Consider the following 20169-nt stretch of genomic DNA (forward strand, 5'->3'; position numbering starts at 1 on the left):
TGCGTTACGAAGCAATTATTGGCAATAATATCTGACCGCTCCGGTGGCCTAGTGGTTAGAGCGTGCGCATCGGATGCGGAGGTCGCAGGTGGTAAGCCTGGCCAAGTCATACCAAAGACACAAAAGACTGGTCGGTCTGGTGTCAATAGAATGTGACTGGGTGGGACATCATGCTAAATGTCTGTGGCATGATGCCTCAGTGCTAGATATAAACTGCAGACGTCATAGATATATGGCTGATTTTTTTTAAAGCTACGCTAAAATTCCATAACACACACACACACACACACACACACCCTAGAAAAATCGCACTACTGAAACAATTGTTTAGGAACGAGAATTATAAAAAACAGGAGTTTTATTTCACCGTCAGTCCGTCTTTATTATACCCATAACTCTACCTCACCTTACCAAAATTTATAATCAGCTTGCATTTCGGGTAAACAAGAGGCGTAATGATTTCGGATTAATATGTTCAAAGTATAAGGTAATTGTAAATGAAGAAACATTATTAACGTCACTAGGGTAGGTGTCACCCAATACGGTAACTCTTGTTGTCAATCCCCATGGACGCACTTCCTGCACAAACATTAAACATTTTAAACACAGTCATGTGCGGTAACTCATGGAGTTGCCCTCTTGGACCTCCTTCTTGCACAAATGTTTTAAAAAAATGGCATAAAAAGACATTTCGGTGTCACCCCCTAAGATGGTGTCACCCGGAGCGGTCTTCACCCCATCCCCCGTGACACCAATGGTTATCACATATAAAAAAAATATCATCTCTAAATGATATGAAAGGACAAAGTGTTTTATTTTCTTTCAGTTTTTGGACATTCGCAACTTCTAGGTCGATCCAGGGATAGTATCTCAAATTTATGCTCGCACGTATATGCAGACAGCAGCAACTCGAAAGCATTCTTTCGTATCTTTAAGCCATCGTACTATGTATGCATCGAACTATTTATGCAATTGCCTCTTCCCACTTGTTGTTGCACTGTTAATCAAATCGTAGAAATAACCGGGATGTTTTGAACGGATTTCTGTTTCTATATTGCTAGTTAAGTATGCAAGCAGTTTAGTTAGTATGATGTAAATATATAACGAAGCTCCGATTTAAAAAAGATGAGGGCCTGAAGGGGGGTGATTTGGGGCAGTGAAATGATTCTACATATTAAAACCGGTCCCCGTCTAAATGCCTCGTATCGATAGCGGCTGCATACGACCGGGAGTCAAATAAAGTAAAGTGGAAAATACATGTTGGACAGGAGGTACGGTGAGTTTTGAACTCCCTTTTTAAAATTATACTAGGCAATTAACTATTAGTAAATTCAACCAGTGAAATTACATTATGAATGGTAAAGCTGGAAATATTTCCAATACACATATTTGTTCCGTATCATTCCATTATTTTTGTATTTTGTTAAATTTAGTTTATTCTTTATGATTATTAATTGATTTTCATTTCTTTTGCTGAATTACTTTTATTTTCGAAAATTGGATACCGCGTCTGAAGCTGAATTATAGTGACTAGCATCTATCATTGGAAGTTATTATTATTTTCAGAGTAGATGATTCTTCTGATTTAAAAAGAATGAATTATGATATATATATATATATATATATATATATATATATATATATATATATATATATATATATATATATATATATATATATAATGGGAACAAATTAAACAAGAAAATATTTTGATTACATCTTACTGAAAAGGGTGTAAGAACCGACTATCATCTATCGTTGAATGTTATTAGTATTATTAGAGTAGATGATTATTCTGATTTCCTTGGTTTGTGAAAGGGCCATCGTTATAGTAGAGCCATTAAATTTTGTTTAACAGTGCTAGTTACAATGATATGTTTTCGGCCAAAATGATTGAGAGGCATTTGTTTTACCCTTTTCTGAAAGGAAACAAAGGTGCACAGTAACAAAGGGATCGTGTTTTGCACTGTAAGACTTGTTTTCTGTTTCTCACTATGCATTGTTCATCAACTACAGAGACAGCTTGAATTCTCGAATGAAGTAAAAATAATCATGACTGGGAGGACTTTTAAATACGATATATAGAAAGTATAGATATGGTTTCTATAAAGTTTAAATACGGTATTTAGAACCATTAAATACAGTATTGGGTACAGCCGCGTAGGAGAGGTAATTCAAAGAAACTACGGTTGTACGGTAGAAACGACAGGGTTACTTCCCTTATAGCTATTGCTCAAAGGTTCCGAAGTTGTCAACAGTATCCTCAATTAACTAATATAATTACTAATACTACGAATAACGCAAACATGAATCAGACTGAGTATATACAAGTACTGGCATGTCATGCATTATCCCTTTTCAATAAGGGAATTACGAATCTTAAAACTGATTCATAAGTAAATCATTTTTGAAATAACTTGTTATAACTCATGCTGTACTTATTAATTTTAAGTTTGCAAATTTAATGTTAAAACTGTTCTAATTTATTAGAAACTTTTAGAAAGGTCAACTGTACTTAACGGGAGTATGAATAAGGATGCACACGTAAGAAAAAGTTATAGTCGATGCATGTATATTTTAGTTTTATTTCCCTGCAATTAATTTCAATGCTACAATACGTTGTATTGACTGAGATATTTTTAATATTTCTTTAAGTACAGGGTGTCGAAAATAAACAAATTTACCAATACAGTTTCCTTTCTAGAAAAAAACACACTTTAATGCGTAAATCTGTAACGATGATGCTAAAGTCAGCATAGTGCAGAAAAATCAATATTTTTTTTTAACGAATGTTTGATGAAACGTTACAGTAGCAGTGTTTCGACCGCTTGTCTGTGTTGATTTTAATAACAATTTTGAAACTAGGGTGATGTTTGTAGAATAGTGGCTCATGCATTAAATGTAAGAGGAGTTTTATTTTGGTCAGGTTATCATTCTTAAATCACAAAACATTGATTCATAAAATAACCAAATAAACATCGACTGTTAAAATTTAATATTTTTGTTTCTTTTTATTCCGGTGCATAAATGCATTTTGGCACACTCTTCCATATCTTTAGGAGATGTATTATGTATGCACAAAATGTTGGAGTTGCCTCCCCATTTGACTTTGGTTAGTGATCAGAAAATGATCCCTTTTGTGATTGAAAGCAATTCCACTTGGTCTTTCTGCAACACCCACAGTAATGATCTGGAGTGTAACGCCATCTGGTGACAGTTTATGAATGTTGTTAGAGCTGTACCCAACAACATATACATTATCCTCTCTGTCCACTGCTACACTAAGTGGAAACTTTAGATCATTTGATAAGTAGGCAAAGTACTGTTCTCCATCTGTCAGACCAAAACAATACACCGCATTACCCCCACTTACAGATATGTATATACGGTACTTGGTCATATCTAGGGCAACAAATGCTTCATAAGTCCATCGACAATTGAATGTATGATCCAGTTTCACCTTTCCCTCTCGGGTGATGAGGCTCCAGTAACATTTCCTGCTACCTGAGGTTTCACTACAAGGCCCTGACACAACAATCTCTTCTTTGTCGGCTGCATCTAAACCGTAACATCGATACCTGGTTGTTACCGTCCCTATGTCTCTGATGGACCTGTCTCTGATGAGCAGGAACTGGATGGCTTTCTGTGCCGGCATTGCTATAGCAACGCCATGGTCGCCTATCAAACATATGCCAGAAGGATGCCCAGGCAATGTGTGGCTAGTGATGAAATTGTATGATGAGTCATAGAGGCAGCTTGTATCGTTACTACAGTCGATTATCATTATTTCTCCCTCCGGCATCTGGACGATTCCTGTATAAACAGGATCCCTACTGCTTGGACAATCAATATCTATAATTCGTGACAGCTCCACAGCACGTTCCCAAAGCGGTTTCATAATAATTTGGCCGTGCAAATCTTTAACCTCCCTATGACATTCTATCCTCACTAGCATTTCTACTTCTTTTGAGAGTACCGCCTTCATATTTTTGTCGAGTTTAATGTTTATTTTCATGTGCTCTACCCTCTCAAACTTCTCTCGAAACTGATCATTGTAAGAAAGAAGCTGGGTCATCGTCTTGCTGGCAACAAAAAACTTCCTTCTGTCTGATCCATGCTGGCTGATTGTCTCCAAAAGAGCATGCGAATTCCGTACGGCATTTACCAAAGACTGACACTGATGATTTTGTTCCTGTTTTCTGATCACCCAATCCTTGTAAATTCGGTTTCCTTCGGTCTTTACCATCATCTCAATATTGTCAAGAATAACATTGATTTTATTTCTGATTTCTCCAATCTTTGCAGAAATATTCGTAATCTTTGATTCCATGATAATGATTTCCTCTTCATTCATGTCCAAGAACTTGCTTAGATGGTCCTCTAAAGTCTGCAATTCCTCCATAATTTTCTGCGGGTTCGTCTGCTCCAGGAGATCTGGAAGATTTTGTTTCAATTCAAGCACGTCCTTGCATCTGTTGTGACCAAGATATGTACATGTCCCACAACAGGCAACCCCATGGCTCTTGCAGTAAAACTTTATATCTTCATTATCATGCTCCGGGCACCCAAATCCCTCAGTACATCTTACGCTGCTTTCAGGATTACTCTCCCATTCATCTGTGGTTATCATCTGATGGCTTTTACTCATTTTCATATTTTTATGATATAAAGAACAGTCATCGCACATGAACTCTTCACATACAACACACAATTTCTTAGCAATCTTAGTAGAACTCTGCGATGAATTTGAACATACCTCGCATGAACGATCTACTTTCGATTTCCCAACTAGGGGAAATGGACTGTAAGGGAATAAAGAAGCACATTCTCCCAATGTTCTTTCGTTTCTTGGAACCTTTGTTGCAGCACTACATATGGGACACAAAAACTCCCCTGGAACTCTGAGTGTACCTGTCGACTTGCTTCTTATACAGTCTTGAAGGCAGTGGTCACAAAAGCAATGTAAACATGGCAGCTGACGGGGTGAGGTGAACACGTCTAGACAGATAGGACATTCCTGTCCATATTTAGTTGACAAACCTCTGCTTGCATTAGCCATACAAATATATAGTTTTACCCAATGAAAATCAATCCAAATTGTGCAGTATATAGCGAATCTCCTTTGGTTATGACCGTTACACGCACCACATTACGATTTGAAGCGTAGATCTTTGTATCACATTCATATATCTTCCTGGTTGATAAGAGGATTTTGTTGTAAACTAAAGCTAAGATCAAGAGTAGGTTGAAGTCTAGTACCGGAATTTTATACATCGTAAACAACATACCGGACACGAGGGGGTTCAAATGAGTGAATGTTATAAGTCCTGTAATACTAAATGTTTAACACCCAATTTTAAGTTTGATGTCTGTCTGTCTGCGTATCGTCATCTCAATTAAAAGGCGCGGGAATTGGCATGTCCAGTCAGAGAAATAACCAAACTTCCACTTTCAATAGCTAGAAAATATAAATTTCAATAGCTAGAAAATATACATTAATACAACCTTCGTTTTGTGAATGTTTTTGTTTAATACCAGATATGTATGTATGTATGTATGTATGTGTGTGTGTGTAGGTGTGTCTGTGTGTCTGCATGCCTGTATGTCTGTCTGTATGTATGTATGTCTGTATGTCTGTCTCTCTGTATGTCTGTATGTATGTATGTATGTATGTATCTATGTATGTATGTATATATGTATGCATGTATCCATGTATGTATGTATGTATGTATGTATGTATGTATGTATGTATCTTTGTATGTATGTATGTATGTATGTATGTATGTGTGTGTCTGTCTGTCTGTCTGTCTCTCTGTATGTATGTATGTATGCATGCATGTATGTATGTATGCATGTATGCATGTGTGTATGTGTGTGTATCTGTATGTATGTATTCTGTATGTCTGTCTGTCTGTCTGTCTATCTGTCTGTATGTATATATGTATGTACGCACATACGCAAGAACACAAGCAGGCACGAATGTATGTATGTATGTATGTATGTATGTCTATCAATTTTATTTTTAGATTAAATGGATACTGCTTAATCAATAAATCAAAATAACTGATACTGAATAGTTATATAAGTTATGTCTTTCAGTAATGCTACATTTGTGTATCTTATTGAACCTTTTTTTTTATTGAATTTGGGTTCAACTCAATCTTTAAAACAAGAACAAAGGGTCACAATTTTGGACAAACATTTGCTTTCTTTCTCGAAAACTATTTATTGTAATAACTTCGTCCACTACGTCATTGAAAAACCTGTATATACGTTTCTTGAGTGGCAGGGTACAGTTTCGTAAATTGGCCCCTGGCAAATGTCTTAAATTAAGGCTATGGTGTGACTTTTTCAGCTAGTATTGTTTGCAATTTATAGATATGGATATATTTGTGAACTAGGTGTTTCGGGTTTGGGTTGTTCTTGAAAATGATATCAGGCATGTACACCTTCCATAGTTGCTCTGCATTATGTTGATAGTGAAATACCAATAGTCGGCTAGGAAGGAGAGCTACCCTCCCATAGCAGTAGATACGTGGGTTCAAAGTAAGTAGAATATCTCAAAAAACGGCTTGGATTACAACTATTCTGAATTGCATCAAGCTATATTGTAGACAATGTTTTTCAAAATTTTCATCCAGAGAAAGGGCTTGCGTTGGCAGGGTGAGCACCACATTCTGTCAAAAATGACCTTCGGATTTGAAAAATGCGTGTATAAAATAGGGGTTGGGGTGTATAAACTTCTTCTGCTATGAACTGCCAATAACTTCTCTGGTCAAATGGTTAATATTCTTATGTTTTGTTTTCATATAGGTATCTAAAAATATGGACCTATTTAACCTCACTTGCGTATTTGATTTTTTTTTGTTTTTGATTTTGTATGCTAGGTCGCTGAATCCGGTATTACATTTCTATATATAAACTGGCTCCTGCCCGCTTGAAATAAAGTTACGCTGTTCTTTTATATTGAAAGTTCCGCACATGCCACATGATTGGAGTTTTGCAACGGAAAATACGTTGACTTAGGAACATTCGGTAAATGGGGCGTCTTCAGCTTATGATTTATAAACTCCAATTTTAAATCAAAATCGCATGCTTTCTTTAATTGGTAGCAAATAAACATCAGCTTAAGCACACCATTCTAATATACATGTTTAATTTGCCGATAATAACTATGCAATTAAAAGTCCACAAATAATAATAATAATAATAATAATAATGATAATAATAATAATAATAATAATAATAATAATAGTAAAGCAACTACATGATATATTGTTGAAAACAACGAGTACGTAAATATATTTATGTTTTCCTTTTATTTATTGTGGAAGAATGTCCAAGTGATCATTCAAACGCGAATGTCTGGCTACGAACCAGGAGAAAGTCAAGAGGCGGGTTGTATAGAGATTTCTGGCAGCATTGTTCTGCACGGGAAAACACGACCATACACATATAATAATTTAAGAAAAAATATTGACACTCATAAATTTTAAGGAGAATTTTTTTTTTGAATTTGGCAATCATTGATCATTTTTCTCTTCGAACAGATCGAAGCAATTCTGGAAGTGTTGAGTTTAACTTTACAATCAAATTAAAACTTGAAGACCTACTCATGTGCGTGATAGTATGTTTGTGTGAGTAAAGTGTATATAAGCGCTTATTTCCCTTCTTAAATTGTTTCTCATGTATAGTCTCTACAATTATTTCTCATTATTGAACTTTCCGCTGTGTCCTAATACTAATCAATTACATGTTAATCTAAAATATCTCCTAGACCAACGCACGGTGACGCTCTGGCCATAGGTTATCAGGAATATTTTTGAGAGTCTATACTGTAAACAAAGCAATGTGCAATGAGGCACATATTACATTTCCGGATCAGCAACAATGGCTCATTATTCACTTTGCACCGTGTCCAATATACATACAATCACAACATAGTGTGCTCTAAATAATAAAAACGATACCATTAAATCCACACCAATAATGCTTAAATCAGTTTATAGTGATGTCTAGCACTGCGGCATAATGCCGCAGACATGTATCATAATGTCCCACCCAGACACATTATTCTGAGACCAAGCCGACCAGTCATAACACTAACATATTAATGGTGATCGCCTAGCGAGGAAGCAGTTAGTACCATTGACGTTAGTGTATTTTTGGTGAATGTCCCGGAACCAACAAGTACAGATGTCACTCTCCAGAAAACATCTCTCTTTTAAACCCAAAGGAAAGAAAAGGAAAGGACTGCCTCCTCGTTTAGTCAAAAATGGGGACATGTTATCTGTCCTGTCCAAAGCATCTCCACCCCTGCGATAAAAACTTATTCAAACGGCCTCCAAAGAGGTCATCGATACCGTGTGCCAATGTTGTTTGAACGTTTTGAAAGGCACGATCCCTTTGTCCAAACACCAGAAACAATGCTTAGGCAAACATCGTCAGGTTCTTCGTCAAATGGTTCAAAAGAAAATTGCCATTCGTCAAAAGAAGATGTTGGTTCAACGTGGAGAAATCTTACCCCTCTTGTTAGAACCTTTGCTGAAAGGAGTATTGGGAATCATGTTGGGAGGTCTCGTGGGAGCAAGATAAAACGGCCCTCTGAAGTCCCAAGATCTCAGACGTAACCCTTGACATCCAAGGACGAAAACTAGCGTTAGTGCCTTACAAAACGTTGGATGGAATACCATCGTTGGCAAGAACAACGAACCCCGCATTTAACTCCCAATCCCAATTTGAGCGAGATGTCCCAGTTACAGCACGAATTACAATCCTTGATGGATCGCCACGATTTGTCCGAAACAGAAAAATCGCAAAAGTACGGTCAACTCTTGCAACGACTGCAACTCTTTCACCAAAAAGCTTAGACGAAACAGCTCTACCCACTCTGAAAGATTTAAAGACCTTGATGAAAAGTCCATCCCCCACACCACTACCACCACCACTACTACCATCCCCAGGGGTCACCAGAGACGCTACCCTACGAAGTCCTGATGAAGATGAGATACGAGAAGTGTTTCAGACACCGTCAGTAGCTCCAATTTCTAGTAAGATTGCAGCATCCTTGTTGACCCCTTCCCCTACGCCCCAACGGGAAGAAATATAAGCTTGGGTTAAAAAGATGATGTCCACTCCTCCTTCGACATAAGTGAAAAAGAAGCAAAGAAAACCAGGAGTGAAAAAAGAAAAGAAGACCAAAGCCATTCCATTACCACCTTCGCCACTAACTTCGACTTCTACTCCCGTAGCCCATCGGACACGTAAATCCGTTTCCAAACCACCCTCTAGCCCCATTCCAAGTAGCATCAGCGAAGAGTGGGTGACTTATTAATAAACAAAATGGAAAAGGTGTTAGCCAGCATTTACTACGATCCATCCCATCCTGCAGGTTACGGAGGAGTTCAAAAATTGTATCGTGCTGTCAAAACTCGACTGAAAAGTCTCCGTTTACCTCAAGCGCAACGATGGTTACAAGAACAAGCTACCTACACTTTACACAAAACCATTTGGCGCAGGTTTTCCAGAAGTCGCACCCGAGTGGAAGGCATCGATCATCAAAGGCAAGCCGATTTAGCCGATGTCTCTCATTTGGCCAGCTACAATCGCGGCTACAAATATTTGTTTTGTGTCATCGACGTCTTTTCCAAATTTGCCTGGGTCGTGCCCTTGACTTCCAAATCAAGCAGTGAGTTAGTGCGAGCTCTGCAACGAGTGTTGAAACAAAGTGGTCGTCACCCTCTTCGATGGCAAAAGGACAAAGGCACCGAATTTCTGAACCACGCTTTCCAAAAAGAATTAAAGAAACGTGACATTCATTTTTTTTACCACCGAGAATCCTGAAACCAAAGCCAGCATCGTGGAACGTTTTCAACGCACTTTGAAAGAACGCATGTGAAAATATTTTACGCATCGCCACACTCTGAAGTACATCGACATCTTACCGCACCTGGTGCAAGCATACAACCAATCGTACCATCGAAGCATTGGACGTGCCCCGCAAGAGGTGACTCCCGAGAACGAAGTGCTGGTTTCTGGTCGTCTGTTTGGTACGTCCCCGACGAGGGCTGTCCCCTGAAAAATGGAGTGTTGAGTGTAGGAGATTGGGTGCGCATTGGCAAAACCAAACGCACTTTCGACAAAGGTTACTTACCTAACTGGACCACCGAATTGTTTCGTGTCACTGGACGAGTGCATGGTCGTCATCCTGCTGTCTATAAATTGGAAGACATGAACGGAGAAGTGTTAAAAGGAACGTTTTACTTACCCGAGTTACAACCTGTCACCAAAAATGAAGACGATGTGTACGACATCGAAAGCATTCTCGTACGCAGAATGCTTTAAAAGCATTTTCACTGGCAGTATGAAACGAAAACGGGTTCCATATGTTCTAGAAGATGTCTGAACAGATCCTAGAGTCTGAAGAGATTCTAGAAAATAATGTTTGGGCCAACGCTGTCAATTGAATGTATTAATGATCAAATAGGCAACGAAATAATGATGGTTATTTCCAGGTAGAATCACTTGAGTAACAAGGTACTCAGGCATTCATTTCTCGTTGGATGGTTCTGTCTAGCATAAAGAGTTTAAACTTAATGTTCTCGCTTGGAATGCCACATGTTTTTATGTGTAATACCGTTTTTCTTAGATAATCTTCAAACAACACACGCACACACACAGTTCCTATTTAATTGATACTAAAACACATTTTCACTTGGCCTAATGTGATATTTTAATGGAAACTTCCAACCAAATTGAAAACATATTGGTTTGTAGAATGTTTTAATCTCGTGTGCTATGTGAACATGCTTTTTCAACCTGCAATCATGGATCAAAGTTAATCATGTAAACATCCTATTTACAGATAAGCATTATCTTACAGTACTCTCTACAACAAACATGGACTAACATTAAGCGCACGATATATGTATGTATGTTCATTTCTGATTTTCGTAATTAAATTGTTTGCTATGTTTTATAAAACCATAGAGTCGTAACATTTCATTTACAACACACGATATAAAAAGTGACCTAAATAGGTATAATTAAAGGACTTAACCGATGTATATCGGCTTATGAATATTGTTCAGTTTTTTATGCTTTTTCAACGATATGTAATGCAAACATGTGTTGGATTAAGTTGTATAGAACCTCATTGTATTACGTTTATCGTGTAACGAGTTAAATAGTTTCCGTATGCTGCCATCTCGCTGTTGGTAACTATTTAAATCAGTTTCATCTGTTTTTTTTTTTTTTTTTTTTTTTTTTTTTTTTTTTTTTTGCACACGGGAGCTTTTATCCTAACTAAATCACTAATGTTCTTTGCCTTTGGAGTAAATGGATACTCAGACCTTAGCGGTTCATCAGAAAAATGATTTTTAGATGTAGGTTTAAGATTAGGTGTCCCAAACTGATGTAAAGTTGCATCACATCGCGAAGGATATATATATATATATATATATATATATATATATATATATATATATATATATATATATATATAACCACAAAACTTTATTCAAATTATTTACATAACGACTGATCAAACCTTGGTCTCTTAATCTTGATTTAACTTAATCGAGTCAGTTTTCTGTTTTCATTGAACTCTTTAGTTACTTTAGTTTTGCATATCCTCCTTTTCTTTTTCGTTTCTTATGCTTTCTTCCCCAGCTTCATTGTGATAAAACAACTTGAACTACATGCTGAAAAGGCTAAATAGTCAGTAGCCAAGCATTAGTGAAGCTGCTGTCATTAGTTAATTAATGAAAAATGGAAACAAATGTAGATAGTTTCTCCTACATCAAATGAGAATGAGTGCTCATTAGCCGGAATTTTAACCTTTTATTTCTTGGAAGAAAAAAAAACAACAAAGTATTGCTTTCTATTAAATACTATGGTTTCGGTTATTGTGCGGTATAGTTATATATATATATATATATATATATATATATATATATATATATATATATATATATATATATATATATATATATATATTCTTGTGTTTGATTTTCTCAATATATATTTCATGTATAAGTATTAAAAGTCTGTGTCATTAAGCTAAGTAACAGAAGATTTCAAAAGCAGACAAATTGTGTAAAATTCAAGAAATATTTTTTTCCCCCATAATATAACGTGAAAATGTAAAGGGAACTTACAGTAATGAAATTTAAATCACAAATAGTCACACAATATGTATCAGAAGTTAAAATGTATAAAGTGCCAGCTGAATTCCATTGGTATTCCTAATTAATTCAAATATTTAACGTATGATGTGCCTGTAGTCTCTAGTATAATAATGACTAGTGGCCTGAAGTGTGGCGATGTGCTAACAGTCTTTGTATTATCACAAAAATACATTCCAAAACTATTTTTTTTCTGAAATCACTATAATTCCTGAGTAATGTCCCAAAATAATATAGATGAGCACTTCGTATTTCCAGTGAATACTATTTTGAATAGATAATTCCACCCACATGAAATACTAAACGAAACGATCAAACTGATTCCGATTATAAATGCAAGAATGGTTTATTTCTAAAGAAAATTCAAGTCTTGCTTCAAATTCTTAATGATAGGTTTAAAGTAACGTTTGCTATCAGCTTAGGTCAATGTCGATAAACGTATTATGAATAAATAGTACAAATTCAGCAGTACCAAATTTATTCTTCATTTATTGGGTCTTTTTCTCTAGAACTTTACACAGTGCTGATTTACTAATTTTAAGACTAATGTGTATAAAAATGTATAAAGTTTGTACTTGATAATGATGATGCTAATCACAACACAAATTATAAACGTGCGAGGCAGTTCTTGCTTCTTTTCATTCCGTCATTTATTTAAGCCATGGTGTGGAAGATAATTCTCACCCCATGTGATATATGTGGTATTTCTACTTCTTGCATTGATTATTATATTGTAAGTAATCATAATGAATAATTATATGCATAAATCATATCTTAACCATATATTTTCTTGAATTTTAGTACATCGATCATGTAACTCCACATACCAATTTATCTGTGATATATGTTTATACTACTACTACTACTAATAATAATAATAATAATTATTATTATTATTATTATTATTATTATTATTATTATTAGCGATAGTAGTAGTTGTAGTAGTAGTAGTAGTATTAGTCTTAGCAGTAGTAGCATTATTAATATTATTAGTATTATTATTATTGCAGAGCAACCACCTTCTGATAGTAACGATTTGAATAATCAGATAGATTTGACCTGCCACGTCACAAGCCTCTGTAAAGATCATCCTTTTCTTACCAAGCCATGTTCAGTGATCGCATCACGTGCCACCTAGGGTGCACGTGACACACGGAGTGCTAGTTATATGAATAAGACTGTCAGCACTATTTTCATTCACCATGCAGCAATGCAACGATGCTTTTCCTCGCAGGAGTGTATGCTTGAGATGGGGAGAATACAGGATCTGCATATGGATACAAACGGTAGTTTAATAATTATTCATATATCTGAAATCATCCCACATATAAAAGGATACAATCAATAAATCACACATACTGGACGACAAATATTTCGTTTTTCAGATGAAAATGAATGACAAATAAGTAGAATCATGAATTGGGTTTTAATTGTTAGATACACAGTTATGATCTATACGTTTATGTATTGTATTTGTGACACATCATGAAGCCTTTTTATTTTATGACTGTTTCTAGGACGAATATTTATGTCGTTCCAAGTAGTATATCTTGATATTGTTTTCTTTCGAACTATTTATTGTGTCACTCATAGTCCTTACTGAATTGCCTTCTTTTCCTCTGGAATGTTGCAACTTCCTGTCATTACTGAACTTGCTGAATAATAGAGCTATCATACATTATATGTACAATATTTAGACCGTGATACCACTTTCAGCATGCAGTTCTAATCAAGGCAACCAAACCAAACAATCAGTCTAACAAAGCCAAACTATCGTACTTTTTGATGTCGTCCCGTATGGCGCCTCTCGTGCAATGCAGACAAGAAATTTAACATGATGTCTTCTGTACTTAACGGAATGTGATGTTATTATGTTTGTGTCAACAGTGAAATATATATAGTTGGCTTATACACTTTATGTTCAATAGCGGAAAGCTATTGTCTATGAACTGGCCCGTTTTACCTTCATTAATGTAAATTATACTAAATAAAATAATATATAATAATATTATTTCTATCACTGTTGTACAATCAACATTGCTATTTCTTGCAACGCATGGTTTACTCTATTGGTAATTAAGTCTATATAAATAAGGTTTGATACCGTGTGAAAAACGGTATATTATATTTCATGATACGGATTTTGTTCCTTTCTTTTGCAGCTGAAAATCTACAGAAAGAATCCTCTCGCACATTACCATGCAGTACATGGACAGAATATGCACAACTTAAGTCTATAGATGAATGCAGAAGAATATATGCACGTTTAAGGTATACAGGCTCATAAATATGGAGATCTTTAAAGAAAATATACGATCATTTAAATCCACCTTAAATTCATGTTTTCCTTACTAAAAGGACACCATACATGAACATAAAAATATAACATAACTTTGTTATAACGTTATGCCATTGACCTAATTCTGCTAAACATGTCATTGTGCCAGTAAAGTAAATCAACACTTATGTTCATTTCAATTAAATATATGTTTCATGGGTTCGGGAAGCGTCAACGTGTTATGGTACGCAGGATGGATGAATACTAGTTACGTTCCAAGGCCTTTAATAAACTTTGTTTGGGAGTCTATAGTCTGCGGCTATTGGTTTGCAATCTGTGTTTAAACGCTGTGTTACCTAAAACTTCCTCATTGATTTATATTTAGTTGTTAAAGCGAACTCTTTGATACTTTCGTTTTGTGAGCTGCTTTTTGTTTAATAAAATAAGTTTCCGTCATCTTATCTCTTTGGAGGCATAATCATCGTTCAAATTTGCAATTTCAACCAATTTAATTGTCTTCATCGCAGTAGAAACATTTTAAACATAGTTTTTCCTTTATTTACTGTTAAACAAGCGAGTCGTTCCTTCTTTTCGACTTACAGGTAAACGCATACACACACGCGCACGCACACACACACACACACACACACACACACACGCACGCACACACAAGGCGGCAGAATGGCAGGTTTTGATGCCCATATTGTTAGCAGTTGTGTTAATATTTCTGAACCAATTTCATTATTTGCGAAAGCTCGAATCCTTTACATAATTAAAGCGTTAAGAAATTATACAGAACAGTACCGATACAATTCTTCAGCATTTATGATCATTGTTAATGAATGCACAATCGATTGTGAAAATGTGTTGAATAATAATATGACTAGACTTGGGATTAAGTTTTGTTACAACATTGCTGACCCTCCTAACAAATGTTGTAATTTCACATTTTAAATTGTTATTAGCAATTTAATTTTATTATTTGATACGACATACGTTTGACAATTGTAGAATAATCAAAGCAAATGTTTTTAAGAAAAGTACTTAAGAAAGATGGCAAAGATGGCAAAATGCTGTTTAGTAATACGTGTGTGTTTATTTTTAATTGTAAGAAGCCTTATTAAACAAAGATAATTGTGTCAGTTTGCATGACACGTATATTTAATTGGTGTTGGCAATAGCTATTAGATGGAGTATTATACAACATTTTAACATCCCACTTTTATTTTTTCTTGTGACAACTCTTGCAAAGGCGATGAACAGACGTGTAATTTGCAGTTCAAAGGCGGACAGTCTGTCACTTAAAATTTGTATTTTGGCTCAAAATATATCAAATTAATTTCCGTGAAGAACCTTGCATTATTATATTTTGTTATTTTATTACAATGACCCTTTCCAAACGTTCCATGTTAAACAAAAATCACTCTCAGAATCAACCACATACAGAAGGTAATCGGCTTCTAGATCTTCATTCATGTAGACCGTCTATCTCTGAATTGCAGCTTATTTGTCCACCGGTTGGGAGGGGGGTAATGTCAGTAAAAATGTATGGTGGAGGAGAGTGTATTGCTGCAGACGAATGCAAAACAAAATGATTTTGGTGATCTTTCGCTAATGTGTTCTGTATATCCACAGGCTGGGACGATATTGGCTACTCATTTGTGGTTGGGTATAACGGCATGGCGTATGAAGCACGCGGATGGAAAAGGGATGGTGCTCACATGAGTGGATGGAATTCCATCTCAGTATCCATTTCCGTCATGGGGAACTTCAATGACGTTCTTCCAAGTGATACCGCGCTGGAAGCTATAGATAGCCTTATATCATGTGGGATTCTGACTTCAAATGTACTTGCAAATTATACGCTGTATGGACATACAGCTACCTGACGAACATTTGACAGTCCTGGACATAAGTTTAACAGCCTAATACAAACATGGCCACATTATGCAGATCTGACTGCCTGAGAGCGAGGAAAATTAGTAATGCAAATTAGTGTCAATCATATATATGCTCTTGGTGCATTTCCTTTGTTCTTATATCTGTCCATATATTCCAGTAACCTAAGTATATTATATTAAACACTTGCATTTATATTAGAGTGCTAGGGCTGAAGGATGCGGGTGCCAAATATAGCCCACTCCTCATTGTTATGATTCAGTCAAGATTACAATATACAATGTCTCACTATTATTCATGTACGCACATGTATTATTCTAGACCAGGATAAATCTGTATTTAACTTGATCTGTGTCACCTTTAAACGTAAGTAATGTAATTTTCCATGAATACACAAGACCGTGATCAGATCGCGTGTCTAGGATCACATTCTCGCGCACGATTAAGTTGCTCATCGATGAAATGCGTGTCAGTAATGTCATTGATGAATTCAATAGGCCGCGTTGCTGGTTTGATGTCGGACCTGACTGAAATCGTTTAACACATTGCAACACCGTTATCTTCCGCCGAAGTAGTATATGGGGATACTAGAGCGTCAATGGGAATTAGCATTAAAATCACCCCCTGGGAACATATAGCGTCAAGGGAAATTTAACATGGAGAAAAATCGTGGGAACATATAGCGTCAAGGGAAATTAACATGGAGAAAAATCGTGGGACTGTTGAGCGTCAAGGGGAATTGAACATGGGAATAGGGACTGTATAGCGTCAAAGGAATTTAAACAGGGTGGGACTGTATAGCGTCAAGGGAAATTGAACATGGGATTTTTTATTTTTTTTTAAAATTTTATAAAAAAAAAGGGTAGACAATGGAAAGTCATTCTCTTTTCGAGAAATGTGGGTGGCCCTGAAAAGGGCCTTTGGGTTTATGTTAATATTAATATTAACATAGACGGCATCTGTCACATCTTCTTCTTCTTCTTAAACTCCTTCTAACTGCAGGTCCATACACAAGTACCCTCTTGAGACATCCTTGTCTTTCTATGTAAACTCTTCTCATCCATAGACTAGTATCTGTCCTATCAACAACAGTCCACTTGGACCGGACATACATGAGCATGTCAGTCCTAAACATCATTGAAGAGACAAGGGTGGATGATTCAACTGTGGTCCACATCGTGACGCGACGAGAACAGGTGAATCAATGCAGTGAACTGCGCTTATTTATAGGTAGAGGAAGGATTGAAACGGATTGAGTTCATTCACCAATCCGAACACGCGTTACAAAATTCAGTCAGCCCGCATCCAATCCGAAGAGAGCAGTCTGTGACGTCACGTGGTCTATATAGATTCGCTAGCGCCTGTGTGCAGTCAATCTATGCGACAGTGATTCAACATGACGGAAACTCAGAAAACGATCCATTGGGGTGCACCAGCAGTGGAGACCACCCAAGGGAACCCGGACTTACTTTCAGAAGAGGTGAATTGGGATTTTGTGGATTTTCTTACCTCGCAAGAATTTGTTCCGGAACCTTCGTTACCTTCTTCATTACCGCAAGTGGAGAATTTTAAACAGAGACAGAAAGAAGAATTGGAGAAATTTATACAACGACAAAAGGAAGCGGAACAAGCTTTTCTCCTACAGCAACAGCAGCAAGAAGAAGAGGTAAGAGAAAAACAAGAAGAAGAAGAAGAAGTAGCAGCAAAGAAACAAGAGGGTGAAAATCAAACGGTCACGGTACTGTTGGACATTTTAGCGGAGTTAAGGAGTCTGAAACAAATGTATCAGACTTCTTTATTACGACCGAAGAGAATACGACCTTCCCGAGCTAAACACGTCAACCTTGTGACTAAGCCTACCTTACCACCCTTAGTGATTTCAACCCAATCATCATCATCATCAACAGTACGCAGTCCAGAAGTAGGCCTTGGCCGTGGCAAAGGCTTAAGGCAGTTAAAGTTGATTGCTTAAACTCACCCCTACACCAAATAAAGGCCCTTTTCAGGGCCACCCACATTTCTCGAAAAGAAATAGCCTTTCAATTTGCCAATAACTCCAAAAAAAAAACATTTTACCCCTATAGTACGTGTCTGTGTATGAGTGCGTGAGTGTAGCTTCTTATTTAAAATCAAAACTCAAAGACACTTACCTTATATACTTAATTTATTCTTTTATAAATATTTACAATCCAATTCACAATTCACAACAGAACACTTTAAAAAGTTCACACACTTCTTCTGTCTCCTTGTTTAGTCTCTCTGTTTTTATAATTTCTTCACCGTCACTCTCTTTTCCTCTTCTTCCTCCTCGCTTTCTTCCCTTCTTCTTTTCTTCTCCTGTTTCTTTTTCTTTGCCTCTTGTAAATATAATTGTCTTCTTTCTTCCTCTTCTTCCTCTGAAGAATCCCTCTCTTCCTCTGAAGAATCCCTCTCTTCTTCTGAAGAATCCCTCTTTTCTTCTGACTCATTTTGTTTCTTTTTTGGGCAATCTGGAGACCAATGTCCTTTTTCTTGACAATAATAACAGGTATCTTTACTTTTGTCTTTTCTAGCCCCTTTTTTCTTTTTTGACGGTCTGGACACTCTGAAGACCAATGCCCTTTCTTCTGACAGATATAGCAAGTATCTTGACTTTTATCTCGAAAGGAAGGAGAGTAGTCCGTGGGCTGGTCTGAAGAGAATTTTCTAATGACCCCTCGCAAAGCTCTGATGAAACGTTCGATTTGGCTAGTCTCTTCCATCGTTGTGCTCGGTTAGAGAGTGAAATGAATAGTGAAAGGACAAGACACACACCCTTTTATATACGCTGGTCTGCCATGACTATAAATTAGTTCATGGTGTTTAAACTTGAGTCATTTGACGTTTTTTACTCAAGATGAAACGATCCTATTCATTCGAGAAGAAAGAAGAAGAAGAAGAAAGTAAGAGGCAGAAACGTGATCTATCGCCTCGTACCAGAGCTGAAGTCTTGGCACAAATTCATGCCAGTGATTTTGAAGAGGACATGAGTGAACCAGAATCCGAACCCTCTAAACCAAGTTCGCCACCCTTAGTCAGCCCTGAAAAATACTATTCCATTCGAGAGACGGAAAAGCGCTCCTCTAGAAAATTTAGAACCACGGCTTACAAATACACAGTGAAGTTTAAAGATTTCAAGGCTGAAGTACCGTTAGAGAAAGCAGAAGGGTTCATCACCGGGGTGTGGGATTCTTTGCTCACCGCACTCAAGCGACAATGACAACCCAAAGAAGACGATCGCTTGAGACTTTCCATACAACACGACGGTTTGAAATCCCCTGTTTGGATCGAGTTTAGCACCCCTGCAGAATTGACCGCTTCCAAAGTCATGGACAAGATTCAACACGTACAACAATCTAATGATCAGTTTGACATCACCGATGGTAAAGCCACACTGGACATGACCCACGTCTCTCCTCCTCAAGGGACCGGACGCAAAAAGATGTTATTGGTGAACGAGCTTCGCAGCATTAAGCGTAGCCTCGTCCAAATTCACAACCCTCAAGACCAGATGTGTTTAGCCCAAGCCATCATGGTGGGACGAACCTATGCCAACAAGAACGACACGACAGAATGGAAAAGAGCATGGAAAACTATTCAACAATCGGACCGAGCCAAACAACGAAACGAAGCAGAACTCCTGTTGCAACAAGCTGGCATATCCAAAGACACACCCTGTGGCATTCCTGAGATGCAAAAATTGCAAGATGTCCTAGCTCCACGCTACACCTTGAAAGTGCACCCTCAAGAAGTGCGCGGACCACTGTTGTTTCGAGGCCAAGACTTTAA

General features: G+C 36.9%; 1 protein-coding gene and 1 pseudogene across 1 annotated transcript; one reads left to right on the forward strand and one right to left on the reverse strand.

The window, feature by feature from the left end:
• Nucleotides 1-3067: 3067 nt before the first annotated feature.
• Nucleotides 3068-4648, reverse strand: LOC149783388 (uncharacterized). The gene has a single exon (XM_089932832.1). The coding sequence runs from the start codon at nt 4646-4648 to the stop codon at nt 3068-3070; it is 1581 nt and encodes a 526-aa protein (XP_089788958.1).
• Nucleotides 4649-4968: 320 nt separating this feature from the next.
• On the forward strand, nt 4969-16430 carry LOC149783389 (peptidoglycan recognition protein 1-like; annotated as a pseudogene).
• The last annotated feature ends 3739 nt before the right edge of the window (nt 16431-20169 follow it).

The sequence above is a fragment of the Sinohyriopsis cumingii genome, chromosome 14 (genome assembly GCF_028554795.1).
Source record: "Sinohyriopsis cumingii isolate HCF-2022 chromosome 14, ASM2855479v2, whole genome shotgun sequence".
NCBI lineage: Eukaryota > Metazoa > Mollusca > Bivalvia > Unionida > Unionidae > Sinohyriopsis > Sinohyriopsis cumingii.